This window comes from Trematomus bernacchii, unplaced genomic scaffold (assembly GCF_902827165.1).
Source record: "Trematomus bernacchii unplaced genomic scaffold, fTreBer1.1, whole genome shotgun sequence".
Classification (NCBI taxonomy): Eukaryota; Metazoa; Chordata; class Actinopteri; order Perciformes; family Nototheniidae; genus Trematomus; species Trematomus bernacchii.
In genome coordinates, this window is record NW_022987689.1 from 12,055,095 (window position 1) to 12,068,671 (window position 13,577).

The following is a 13,577-nucleotide window of genomic DNA, read 5'->3' on the forward strand; positions in this document are numbered from 1 at the left end:
GGATGTTCCCAAATATACCCAATGATAGGTTATTAGCTATGTGTATTAACAAACAGGATATGAGGTCAATAACCAAAGGACACAGGGGTGACACTTAAAAGTTTACTTACAAAAAGTTTATTCAGCGATATTGCACTTTGAGATAGCGTCTTCAATGCAGATGAAAGAACATTGAGATGAAAGTTTGAGAGACCGTACGGTACATTGTTTTAATGAGCTACTCATGAAGATTTCAAATAAATGGCTTGAGAACACACAAAATATTTCTCACTAGAGTGAAATTGAAACAAACAATAGGTGCTATTTAAGCCAGCTGACTGCTATTGAAATACGTTGCACCATATACATTTATTTACATTAAAGAATGAAATAAAATAAATGATTACCAGCTCTATAAATACAAGCTTACCTGCCTTTTTGTCTAGATGAATAGGTGGCATTCTACATCAAATCATTGGATGTTTTGTATCATAACCTCTGTTCTCCTGACAGCATGTTGCACTGCAGCTGAGCTGGATCTAAATCCATAGCAGGTATGTTTTTTTAATAAGACAAGCTGTGCAGCATGCAGCCACTGCTTACTCCTACATGTGAGAACATGTCTGTCCTAGATTCGGCTCCATGCATTTCTAATGTGTGGGCACCACTCAGTTCTGCTCAGACCGGCAGGTAACTACAGTAAATTACAAGAAGAAGCCACCAACTCCCTTGCATAGACTTATCCCATCATCCCCCCCTTCCCTTAAAATCCCATCTGCGTTGCTATATCGAAAATGTTCATACCAGAGGCGTAAAATCATTGTAAATGAGTCATAATGACGAATACAAATACGTTAATGTGTATTTTTTGTATTTTACCAAACGTGTGTTTAGATGATTTGTTTGTGTGTTCTTTAAGCACGCTAATGTAGCTATGATGTAGCTATGATGTAGCAAACTCGTCAAATGAGGTTGGTAGAGAAAACGACCTGTTAGCGTTTATAAATATCCTAGCTTACACCAAGCATGTGAATAGATGCGTAATACAGACAGCATAGACGAAAACCAACGACTCGGTCAAAATATTGTACATTATGGCACTTTTGGTATATTTGATTATACATTGTACAGAGGGCATAAATCGTACAAAGGCGATAAATATCGTACATCTGGCACCGCTGAACCCCGCCCCACCCTGGTATCTTCCCTCCTGGACTCTAGCATCTCCCAAGGTCTTCGGGGGTGCTTACACCAGGCCCATAATGCGGGCCACCCACCAGTTGCAGGGCATGATGAGTCTACATGCCACCCTGCAGCCGCGGTAGTGGTACGGGTACGGGTGGTACCCCCCCAGCGGCTCGCAGATCCTCTGGCAGTGGGTGTAGCTGCGGCGGCACTCGTGGCAGCAGATGCCCTGGTGGTCCAGCATCGGGTCGATGTTCATGGAGCCCTGCTCGCCCTCCAGGCCGCTCTGAGAGGAGAGGGAGAAGACAGCGGTCAGAGAGCGCACAGTGTGTGTGTGTGTGGCACTCTGCCATGTACTGGACGTCTTTAGCGCCGGGGAAGACTCTTCTCAAACCAATTAAAATGGATTTCCGACAGGCGGGGATGGGGAGGAGGGGATGTTGTCAGATGTTGGTTTTTGTTGTCAAATATTTTCTTTTTCAACGTAGCACTCGTTATTCAACCCCCCCCCCCCCCCCCCCCCCCCCCCCCCCCCACCCTCCCTCCCTCTGTGGTTGTCAGGAGTGTGTAGCAGGGGATGGGGGATGCTTAGAGAGGGATTAGGGGAAATGGGGCCCAACATAGGGGGTAAGGACGGAAGGGCAAGGGGGTAGTGCATGTATGGGGAGTCTGTGTGTGCTCAGCAGGGCGAAGGGCTGCAGTGGAGCAGTGGAGTATAGGGGGGGGGTGATGGGGAATTATTCATACAGCCCAATGCTGAAAGGAAAGCTTTGGACAGCCTTACATAGAGAAACCCATGCTCTGAAAACACACCCACGCAAATACTCAGATTTGCAGTGACACGCCGGGCCCCTCCGCCGTGACCCCGGCATCTGCTGCCGCTCGCACAGCTGTGAGAAACTCCTCGGTAAAAGCCTTCTCAGGTAGCCCTCAGATGTGAACGGACAGCGGGACGTGAATGCAACAGTAGAGGAGTGTGTGTGTGACTCACCTGATAGGGGTTCTCCGGGTTGATTTCTTCCTCCACGTCCTCTTCCTTTGCAACTGCCTTGCGGCGGGGGGCTGCCCTCCTCTTCCTCTGTCCGCCTGCACACATCACAGTCTCAGTTTCTGACAGCAAACCAAATTTAGGAGCCGAGTGGCACTAATGTGGCTGATTGCACAGCCGTCTCTCTGGCAGCATTTTGAAGTCGTCAGATGAAATAGAATAAAATTGTGTTTTGAGAACTTTTGACCCCCCAGCATGCTAAAAATTGTACACTCCGTAGCTCTGCAACTTCAAAAGGACTTTTTCTTTAAAGCTTGTTTTCCTTTCTGTGGCTTTTACAACTGCGATGTTAAATGGAAATGTAGAGACCGTTTGACCCATATCCTCTTTGTTTCACTTTTCTTAGGATTTACATTTTAATATCTTTGCCACAAGCTGTTTTGTTGCTTACTGGTTGAGTAGGTGGGTCGGAGCCAGAAGATCGGCAGCTCTCCACACAAGTCCTTTATCTTGCTGCTCAGGAAGGCGGAGTCTGAGATGGGGGCGCCAGCGGCCACCAAGATCAGATCGTCATCAAATTTGGCCGGTATCACCTCGTCCTCCTTTAAGAAGTGAAGAAGGTGAGGAGAAAATTAGCACACACTCAAACAAACATGACAACAAAGCGTCTGAAGACGCCTGCTGAAGGCTTAAAATCACACTTTTTTACGGATCTTGTTACTAGCCTTCCCCTTTAAATAGCCCACAGTATTTGCATTCTGTCCGAGTCTAATCTGCATTAATGCCATGCTGTTAATGCTCCTTATCACGACATAAAAACAAGTAGTAATAAAAAAAAGCCCTTGAGGCTTCAGTACACAGATTCCCTCTTCAATAACATTTAGCTGTATACAGGATGTCAGCACTCATCAAGATCTGAAGGGGGGGAGAGAGATTGGATGGCCTAAATTTGCAGTTTTCTGCAAATAAACTAATGAGGTTTCCAGAGGAGAGACTGTGTAAACATATAATCTGTATCAACAGCCTGCAGGTAAAAGGGGGATTCTGTGGGGATGATTTGGCCCCGAGGCGTTTGTTCCTGAGGGGTGCAGCGCACTAGCCACAGCCATGTTTAAGGGAACGATATCCTCCAACCTTTCAGAAATGCAGTTTTTTTTTCTTCTCCCCCAACTCAAATGGTTTGCTGGAGGGACAAATAGAAGCGGGGGTCCTTCTCCACTGATAAGAGATATCTGACCCACTCTCTCTGGATGGGGACGCATATGTGTGTGTACATGTGTGTGTGCTTATCTAACCCATATTTGCCATCACTCTAAATTATAGCAAATGACCAGCCTGCAGCTACCATTACAGCAACATCTCCCTGTCTCCACACGCACACAGACACACACACACACACACACATACACGAATATGAGCCAAACGATCATTTATGAGGCAAAGAGAGGCGATAACACAAACACACACAAAAGCACAAACGTGAAATAAATGATCTGTTATGAGGCAGAGAGAGGCAATAAGAGCAGCCCTGCGTGATAATTAATTGTGTGTGTGTGTGTGTGTGTGTGTGTGTGTGTGTGTGTGTGTGTGTGTGTGTGTGTGTGTGTGTGTGTGTGTGTGTGTGTGTGTGTGTGTGTGTGTGTGTGTGTGTGTGTGTGTGTGTGTGTGTGTGTGTGTGTGTGTGTGTGTGTGTGTGTGTGTGTGTGTGTGTGTGTGTGTGTGCATGCGCATTCACGAGGGTAATTCTGGTGATGTGGATTTATGTGGATGTGCGGCTTATGCGGCGCTAAATGATTTTAATTATCAGACAGCCTCAATTGAGCAATCACAGGCGGTGGTGTTGGTGGGATGTGACAATCCACACACACACACACACACACACACACACACACGTATGGCATATTCAGTGTAGTCTTCTGTTTTGTTTTTGGAGCCCACCAAGCTGTTATGTGCTGGGAACCCTCATAAAAGTCGTCCATGTGCTCCCGGTTTATCGTTGGCTTGGGTGAGTTATACTAATACCTAAGCATACGCTATAGCTTTATATCAGGTGTAAGACCTTGCAGGGTAAATAGCTTTAAGTATATTGGTTTTATAAATACGCTCTCTAGATTTATTAATATAGATGTATATTATAGATTAGCAATAAGCAATTTTGAAGAATAATGTCCGGGTTGCGTGGAATGGATGTGTATCCTCCAGTCGCATTATGTGTCTTGTAATGAGAAGGTGAAAAATTGCCCTTTAATATTGACCTACTAACATTTGTATTTTCAGATTCAATGCTTTTGTTAATAAAGGGTGAATGTATCTGCGGCTGTTATTATTGTTTCTGAGAAGTGTTTTATTTTTGTTTATTAATGAATAGCCTACTTTCAAACCAAGTTCAAATATTAAGAAACAAAAGGCAATTAAAATGTTTCCAGAATCCTTTTAACCTTGACAAAGGCCGCATTTACACAATGCTCGTCTCACCCTTTCACAATAATAGCCCTAACATTTAACAGAAACTGTAACGCATTTTGTCTCGTTTATTCGTGATAATTTGAGCGAAATGCGTTGCAGCAATATGCTAACATTATCACAGCAGCAATGCTAGCATGCTAATGTTCATAAGCTGAAGTGTTTACCATGTTCTCCATCATGAGTTAGCCTGTTGGCCTGCAAAAAAAAGCTTTAAATGTTTCTACTTTTCAAGTCTACGGTCATAAAAAATAAAAATAAAAAAAAGCTTTTTTTTTGGTACAGAATACAACGAGATTTATAGTTGAGTATTGGACACATTGAAATTTAGACTGACATTTTCTCTCAGGGGTGCTTGAATCTAAAGTCTTCGGTAGCAAAAGGAAAGCCTGACCTAGTTCGTAAAATGTTTTGGAAACATAAGTAAGCAATTAGTCGCAACTCCGTAACATTTTTTAAGCTTGTGAAGCGGTAATTGGCTATTGATTAAAAAAAGCGTTATGCGCATGCGCGATATTGACATCGCAGGACATGCGATTTAAAAATTAAAAAAATGTATTATTCTTTTTTAGGACGTGCGATATTAAGTAGGCAAATGAACTCAAACACGTCATGTTACAATTATTTTGCTGCTTGCTACAAAAGGAAAACTTGCGTGGCTCTCATGTCAGGGGTACTTGAGTGAGTGACATGCAGGCTCTGCATGCACAGCAAACCACCAATCACAACCATTCTTGATCAGATCACAGCAGGATAACCGAGCTAGCTCAGCTTGTTGCTCTGATAACTTAAGATCCAGAAGTCTGTGACTAAAATCCTTCATTCGGTTAAATATTGTTAAAAAAATACCAATTGTATAGCATTAAAGTTCAAGAAAGGATGGTTTGTGGACAAAAAAACTGTATTTTCTTCAATTCCTGTATTTTTTCATATCGCAATATATATCGCAGGGGAAGAAAATATCGCAATGTCAGTTTTTTCCAATATCGTGCAGCCCTACATGAAACCCACCAGGTCAAATGTCATGGAGTCCTTGTTGAGAGCCTCCACATCAGGCAGCTGGGCCTTCACCTGGGTCTTGATGTAGCACTTCTCTCCTCCTGAGAAGCGGATCCCTGTGATCCCCTGTAGAGGTCAGGAGACAAACAAAGAGCAGCAAGTTAGAGCCTAATGCATCTCTAAGTGTCTGGGACTATGTGAACATATCACAGCTGATTTTGATACCACTTTGAAGCGTTGCTGCATTACGTTCTAGATTTCACAAAAATCACACCATGATTAAAGGTCAAAATTGTAATAATTAAAAGGCCAAAAGTGCTGCTTCACTAGTCTGATTGGCCTGATTGGGGTGCAATAATTAAAGGTCAGAAACCACCAGTCCGCGTTTAATGAAAAATGGAGGGACGATGCTTTTGACACTGATTGGCCTAAAGGGGGGATAATGTTTACTTGCTGCAATCTACCCACAAGGGTCTTCAAAATGTTCAAGAAATCTGATCCACCTCTTCTCTGATGCTTCTAAATTGCTCAGAGTGAAGATCAATGTGTTGATGATTCAGCTGTAATGTTTCCACCTCCAGATATTTTAGGATTATGTTGTGCCTGACTCACAATCTGGAAGTCATGGACCTCCACAGCCTCATCCGCCCCGCTGCCGGTGCTGAATCTCTCCATGTTGTTGGCAGCGTCGATCTCCATTGTGCCCTCCTCCACTTTCCCATTGATGCTCATGCTGTAGTGGACATTGTAGACCTACACACACAAGCACACACAGGGTTTCAGACTGGCATGTAAGGTATGAGAGTCCTGAGTCACCCCACCCCCAGCCCCCCTCTATTTCAACACTCCTACTCAACCTCCCCCTCTGACTTTTCCTCACACATACAGCCTCTCTTTTCTTGATTTTTCTTTTAGACTCGCACATTCATTTAAACTTGGTCAGAAGAATACAATCTGTGCAGCTCTGGGTTATTATTATGACCCTTCCACAGAGCCGTTTCATCACGTCTTAATAGCATTTTCTAACTTCATACGGTAAGAAAAAACGCTCGCAACGGTACATTTTTTTACTTTCATCTCTTCCACCTCTTGCCCCCGGAGCATCAGCTGGACCAAAGAGCCCCCCCCCCCCCCCCTCCTCCTCCCCACCACCACCTCTCCACCCTGCCAGGATCCTTCACACATACACACACAACGCCTCCATTCACCAAGGAGGGTTTCATTTACATTTTACTGTTTGCCTACACTGCAGAAAAAAATCCATATAGGAAAACTGTTTTTCTTTTGAGTCTCCTTTTTAATTTCAAGTTAAAAATCACTGAGAACTTATTGACACAAAAGAAGCTTGTTTCAAGGATTTTTCCTTTTTATTCAAGTGACATTTTTATAGGGTATGAATATGTTTTCCTCTATAGCTGTGGCAGTCATTTTAGATAACGCGTTTTGAAAGTCCACTGATAGGACACAATATAATCTAGCAGATCATACTACAAATTGTAAAGGATTGTACAGAAGTAAATGTGGCAAGCGAGGCATAACCCTATAGTTTCCTTTGTAATAATGATAGAAGACATGGTTATTCATGATTTCTTAGAATAGCTTTTTCGTACGTGTCACCAATGTATCCCACTGCATAAAGACCTGACTCAGAGACATAACACTACAAAGTGCATTTTTATGAACCATGTAGCAAGTTTAAGTTTTCTCTTTGATCCATCTAGGAAACAAAGGTTGACAAAACCTAAATACATAATGACAATGAACTCAAAACACCCACCCAGCTCTCCAAAAAAAGTAAAATGACAACCCCATACCTCCCTTCAAATAATGTGTGTACAGTCCCTAATAAAACCCTTCATTTGCCGTGTCGGTGAGCATTGATATCATAAATATGTCTTACGTGTTTTTCATTGTTGTTCCAGAAGTAGAAAGCTCCGACTGCCCCCAGTAGCAGTAGGAGAGCCCCGGCGATGAGCACCGCGATCCCGGCCTTCAGCAGGCAGCCGGTGGCGGCGGGCTTCACGGCCACGGCAGAGTATGCCTACCGTTAAACAAACACCGAGAAAATGACCACGTGTCAAACGTCAAAACAACCTCATGCTCTGATATAACACAATCAATATCGATTTTGCTCGTCTGTCCAGCATATGCAAGATCAATATCAGAACGATGTGGCCTCTCTATGATCGCTTTGCATGTACTTCGGCATCTTTTTTATTACAGAACTCCATATCCCGGGATAATCCGGTCTTGGTCCTGTATGAAAACTTACCGGGGGCATGAAGTTATGCAGATCCTCTGGTCCCGCCGAGGCGATCGGTACTTTCTCTGAGTTCCCGGCCATGACTGTAGCCAAACACCTAAGTGAACCTCAGTCCACTAACTTTTCTTCCCCCCCCCACATTCTCTCTCTCTCCCTCCCTCCCTCCCTCTCAGGAGGAGGAGGATGGACAGTCCGTGTTTTGCATACTGTTGAAACTGCGCATCCAAGTTGTGAAACCGTGAAACATACAGTAAACTCCAGCTGGTCGCTCACAGTAGCCACTAATTAAAGCCAAAAGTTTTTACCTTTCTGCCATAAAAGCACTCATCGTGTTTTCCCTTTGAAGAGCTGCTCATGCAATTTCCATGACTTTGATTCCTGCGAAGATCCTCAGGAGTTTCATATCATTAAGCTTTATGGCAACCTCGGTGTGTGGACTATAAGATCTATTCGGTAATTAAGAAAAAGAAGATGATGAAGGGTGAGGTTGTCTCCTCAAATCACCTTAGCAGCCCCCCTTTTCCTTTCTCAATGCCCTCACAATGCCCTCACAGACGGCTGCAGGTCAAAGGTGACTTTGGCGGAATGTCGCATGTTTTCTCCAGTTTGGAGACAGTGTTTGCATGAAAGCAGCAGATTGTTGGACAGATTTAGATCTTGATGGATTTTTTTTTTTTTTTAAATCAGAGTCCAGACCTGCGATTCTGTCGTGAGAAATGCCCTGAACCCATTAATGGTAATAGGGAGATGACGTAAAGGGCGAAGCGTGCGCGTTTGGCAGATGGACAAAAAAACATCCTGACAGGACAGCAGGAGGATTTGCTCACAGGGACTTCTTGTTCCGTGACAAAAAAATCACCTGTGTTTGGTTTTGGATGTTTATCATCATCGTTGTTAGCTATTTAACTTCCTCTCGTGAATGTTATCGAAGACGAACAGTAAATGCGCATTTACGCACAGGCAATCTCATTATCACCTCTTCTATGCGCACATTTCAGGTAGTATTAATGATTTATGTAACAGGGAGTGAGTAAAATGAGAACGAATAAGTCTGAAGGTGGTCTCTCTTGATATGCATGAGGAGTGAGAGTGATTTGCTAGAAAACCTTGGCGTCTGCTCTGGCATCTCCCCAGAAAAATCGTAAAAAAAAAGGGAAGCTAAACTGACCTTCCTCGAGCTGCAAGGACAGAGGCTCGCTATGCTGCAATAACAGCGACGCCTGTTGGTTTTTACTGTAGTGACTGGCCTGACTCATGCTCCTGAAAAAACACTCAAGTCACTCACATGTTTCAGAACAGTATTTCAAAGTTTATTTCCTCTCAGAATATTGTGATAATAAAAAAGAAATCTGTACAATTACTTATTATTGCATTCAAATAAATCCATACATTATCAACTTGATACATTGTGGGTCACCGCCACCGGCCCTCCAACTGCACAGTTTATGGGGCCATTTTTAAATAGTCAGCGTGCTTAAAGTTCAATAATTACAATTCCTATGTACATATCTTTCCTTAATTATTACTTTTATAAAAAATAAAACCTCTGTATGTACAAAACTTGCATATAATACACTTCATGTCCATCAAAATGTCTCAAAGTGATTGAATGGCCATCACATGTGGCTTTTTACAATTAAAATGAAAAGAAACACACAAATATTAGGATATAAACTTATATATGCAACAAAGAACCTCCAAAAGGTTCAGTATTTCTCATTGTCATTGAATCATAAATTAAAACTTTGAATATACATTTCTTTTAGAGTGGGCTTGTGCAATGTCTGTGTTAGACCTCCTCGATGGGACAGTGTGTCGGGGTGGGGGTGTAGACGGGGATGGTGATGTCGCTGATGTCGCTGATGTCGCTGATCTCCTGCACCCTCACAGGTGGGGTGACCAGAACGTAGTCGTACTCCCTGTGCAGCACCTTCTCGTACACGCTCTGCAGACCCACTGTTTTGGGGATCTGGGCCGGGTAGAAGTTGTCCCGGCGGTTGGGGTCCCGGGGCAGGGAGGCTGTTTTGGAGTGGCTGCTGAAGGAGGAGAGGGTGGGGGCTGGAGATGGAGCTGCATGGGCTCTGACTGCTGAGGGGCTCCAGCAGCGATCTGAGTGACCCAGGACCTTACATTCACTGGTGCAAGCCCACAGAGCTGCAGAAGAGAAGAACTAAATAAGTTAGAACTAGAACCAAAGCATGAATCAACATTTATTCATTTGAAATCTAATTGTTTGTTCTTTTGCTCTTACCATTTTGGCCACCCATGGGAGGAACCACTGCTCCATCTTTCTTCAGTCCAGTGTCTCCACTGACATCACTGTCACTGTCATTGAAGTCACTGTCCCCCTTGCCACTGTCTTTGCCACTGAAGGCGGGGTCCCTGGCAGAGATGGTGGTGTAAGAGTTCCCCTTCCAGATAGTGATGGGCCTCACTGCCTCTTTACCGTTCCCATAGCCAGGCAGAGTAGAGTATCCCTGCAGGAGGAGAGAAATAAAGGAAGAAAGGTTAGCGTCTGGTTGATAAACACATTTCATATTACTCATTGTTGTGTGTCGTCGTCGTCGTCCCCCCCCCCCGTCCCCCAACAATGTCCTGAAGCTGCCTCTCACCTCGTGTTTATTCCCTCGAGGCTTGCTGTTGGTGTCTGAGTCATACACACAGGGCACCTCGCTGCCGTCCTCTGAGGCCGAGCACATGTCGATTCCCCCGGGGTGAGCCGAGGTGAAGCCCCCGGGCTGGCTGCTGTAGGAGTGACCCTCAAAGCCAGCTTCTCCCCCGGCCCCGTGCAGAGGCAAGAGCGGGTTGTCTGCCACGTGGTTCCTGCCCCGCTCCAGCGTGCCCTTCTCCCCGTATGAGTCGCTGTCGTCTCCGCTCTTGTCGCGTTTGCGCCGGTTGCAGGTGGTGGCGATGAGGATGATGGCGAGCAGCAGGAGCGTGCAGCTCCCCGCGAGGACAACGATAATCACCACGGACAGGTCCCACTGCGCGTGCACATCGTCCACGCTGTCGGCCTGGTACACTGTCCTGTCGCTCGGCGGGGAGCCTGCGATGATGAGGAAGTGGAGCGTGGCGGTGGAGGTGAGCGTGGGCCTCCCGTTGTCACTCACCGTTACGGTCACGCTCAGGGTTTCGTCCACGTCGTGGCTGAGCACCTGGTTGAGGTAGATCTCCCCGGTGCGTTTGTTCACGGAGAACACGGAGGGCTCGCCAGTGGCCAGCCCGTATGACAGCTCTGCGTTCACACCTTCATCTGCATCCCGCGCGTCCACTCGGGTGATGACGTAGCCAGTCGGTGCGTCCCGGGGCAGCAGGACCTCCGCGGAGCCGTTATTGAGAGGTGGCTGGGTGATCACCGGTGCGTTATCGTTCTGGTCCACTACCCTTACGTACACGTTGGAGCTGCCGGTCAGAGGAGGGGAGCCGCCGTCGCTGGCCGTGACGCGCAGCTCCAGCTGTTTCACCACCTCATAGTTGAAGCTGCGTAGCGCGTAAAGCGAGCCGCTGGCGGGGTCCAGAGACACGAAGGTGGAGATGGGGGAGCCCATAAAGTATGTGTCCGCAAGTTTGTAGCTGACCTTCCCGTTTGACCCCAGGTCCATGTCCCGCGCCACCACAGTGGTGATGTATGCACCGGGCGCGTTGTTCTCCACCACGGATACCTCATACACAGGTTTACTGAACACCGGAGCGTTGTCGTTCTCGTCTGTCAGTCTGATGGTATACTGAGTGATGGTCCTGAAGGGCGGGGAGCCCAGGTCCTCCGCCACTACTGTGAGGTTATATTCGGGGATTTTCTCCCGGTCTAAGGGCATCGTGCTCACGATCATGAAGCTGTCCTCGTACGCCTGCTGGAGTCTGAAGTGATCGTGTCCGTACAGCGTGCAGTGCACCTGCCCGTTAGCGCCCGAGTCTCTGTCCGAGGTGCTGACCAGAGCCACGAAACTCTCTCTGGCCGCAGTCTCGGTGATGTACGCGATCCCTGCCGTGATGGACGTCATAGGGGTGATGGAGATCTCCGGTGCGTTGTCGTTCACGTCCTGCACCTGCACTACGATTTTGCAGATGGCAGGGCTCGGGTTCGGACCCAGATCGGTTGCCTGGACGTCAAACTCGTACGTGGTTTTACTTTCAAAGTCAATCTGACTCTCCAGGGTGAGCCGTCCGGTCTTCCGGTCCACTCTGAAGAGTTGCCTTATATCTGCAGGCACCTGGTGACCGAACCCATACACCACCTCTCCGTTCAGCCCCTCGTCCGGGTCCTCCGCGTTCAGGTCCAGCAGGAGGAAGCCAACTGGTGCGTCCTCGGTCAGATCCACGGAGAAGCTGGCCCGGTCGAACACCGGGCTGTTGTCGTTGTAATCTTTCACCTTGACGTTGATGCGCGTTGTTCCGGTGCGGGACGGGTTGCCTCCGTCCATAGCGACCAGCTCCAGCGCGTAAGAAGCCTGCGTCTCCCGGTCCAGCTCCTTCATAAGCACCAGCTCCGCATATTTAACCCCGTCGGCCCTGCTGAGCACGTCGATTGAAAAGTGGCTGTTAACTGAGATCTGGTAGCTTTGGATGTAGTTCGCGCCCACATCCTCATCCACCGCAAAGTCCAGCGGGATCCGCGTGCCAACCGCTGTGTTCTCGGAGATCTCCAGACTCGACTCTTTCCGGGGGAACTTGGGGGAGTTGTCGTTGATGTCCTTGACCTCCACCTCTACGTGTACGAGTTTGAATTGCTCCTTGGAGAAGCTGACCACGTCGAAAGCGATGAGGCAGTGCAGGATGTGTTTGCAGATCCGCTCCCTGTCTATCCTCTCCCCGATGCTCAGCTGCCCGTCGCTCTCCCTCAGACGGATGAAAGAGGAGTTGAACTGTTTCATCATCCTGAAATTGGTCCTGGGGCCCCCCGAGGAGAAGGCTGTGGAGGAAATGTCCTTGGCCAAGTTTCCAATCACTGTCCCCGGTGCGTCTTCTTCAAATGTCTGATATTTCACCGTTTTTCCCTGCGTGATAGCAGCCAGGCTTACCAAAGAGACGCACATAAGCGCCAACAGCCCGTTCCACCCTGGTTCTCCCATCCTGACTCACTCCAGAATAATCTGAGAAAACTGTCCGATTTAAAGTTGAAAAACAAAACTGCAAAAAGCTATTCCTCCCCGGCTCTCCTCGACTCTCCGGGGTTGTTTGTTTCTCTATATAAAGCCAGTAATAAATATTCCATATGTCTTTCAATGCGCACTCGGATGCGCTCCTCTCTTTCTCTCTCTCTTTCTCTCTCTCTACTGGAGGTGTGCTGCTCTCTCAGCGCAAGAGGGCTGCAGTGTCTGCGGGAGGGTTTATACGGCGAGGCATGCAAATGAGCCGCACTGTGACCAATCCGGGCTTTTGAGAGAGAGGGGGGGGGGGGGGGGGGGGGGGGGGGAATGGGGACTTCTGAAAGACCTCTAAACCCTGTTTAGAGATTCCTGGACTGTGCAGGGAAACTTGGCACCCAATATGTGGGCTAAACTCGGGGCTTGATTTAATACAGCTATAGTTTCCGTTGCTTGTTTATGTTCTTCGGGCTGTTAAATGAGTCTGCGCACTGACACATGGGGGGGGGGGGGGGGGGGAGCACAGAGATGCGCAGTGTCCCTGAGCTAGAGGACAAAGCTTTTGAATAGGAGTATCTGTTTCAGGATGCTATAGCACATATAGGCGTACTTTCAC

At 47.0% G+C, this 13,577-nt stretch overlaps 2 protein-coding genes across 2 annotated transcripts; both read right to left on the bottom strand.

Annotated features, from left to right (window-relative positions):
* Positions 1–94: 94 nt before the first annotated feature.
* On the bottom strand, positions 95–7,991 carry LOC117488402 (leukocyte cell-derived chemotaxin 1-like). Its single transcript, XM_034137271.1, has 7 exons — positions 7,887–7,991; positions 7,515–7,655; positions 6,227–6,367; positions 5,627–5,740; positions 2,604–2,754; positions 2,156–2,250; positions 95–1,450 (listed from the first exon to the last, which is right to left on the bottom strand). Exons 1-7 carry the CDS (start codon positions 7,956–7,958, stop codon positions 1,226–1,228), a joined length of 939 nt encoding a protein of 312 aa, XP_033993162.1. The 5' UTR covers positions 7,959–7,991; the 3' UTR covers positions 95–1,225.
* Positions 7,992–9,165: 1,174 nt separating this feature from the next.
* On the bottom strand, positions 9,166–13,116 carry LOC117488405 (protocadherin-8-like). The gene is made up of 3 exons (XM_034137274.1): positions 10,490–13,116; positions 10,129–10,354; positions 9,166–10,031 (listed from the first exon to the last, which is right to left on the bottom strand). The coding sequence occupies exons 1-3, from the start codon at positions 12,944–12,946 to the stop codon at positions 9,667–9,669; spliced, it is 3,048 nt and encodes a 1,015-aa protein (XP_033993165.1). The 5' UTR covers positions 12,947–13,116; the 3' UTR covers positions 9,166–9,666.
* Positions 13,117–13,577: the final 461 nt, after the last annotated feature.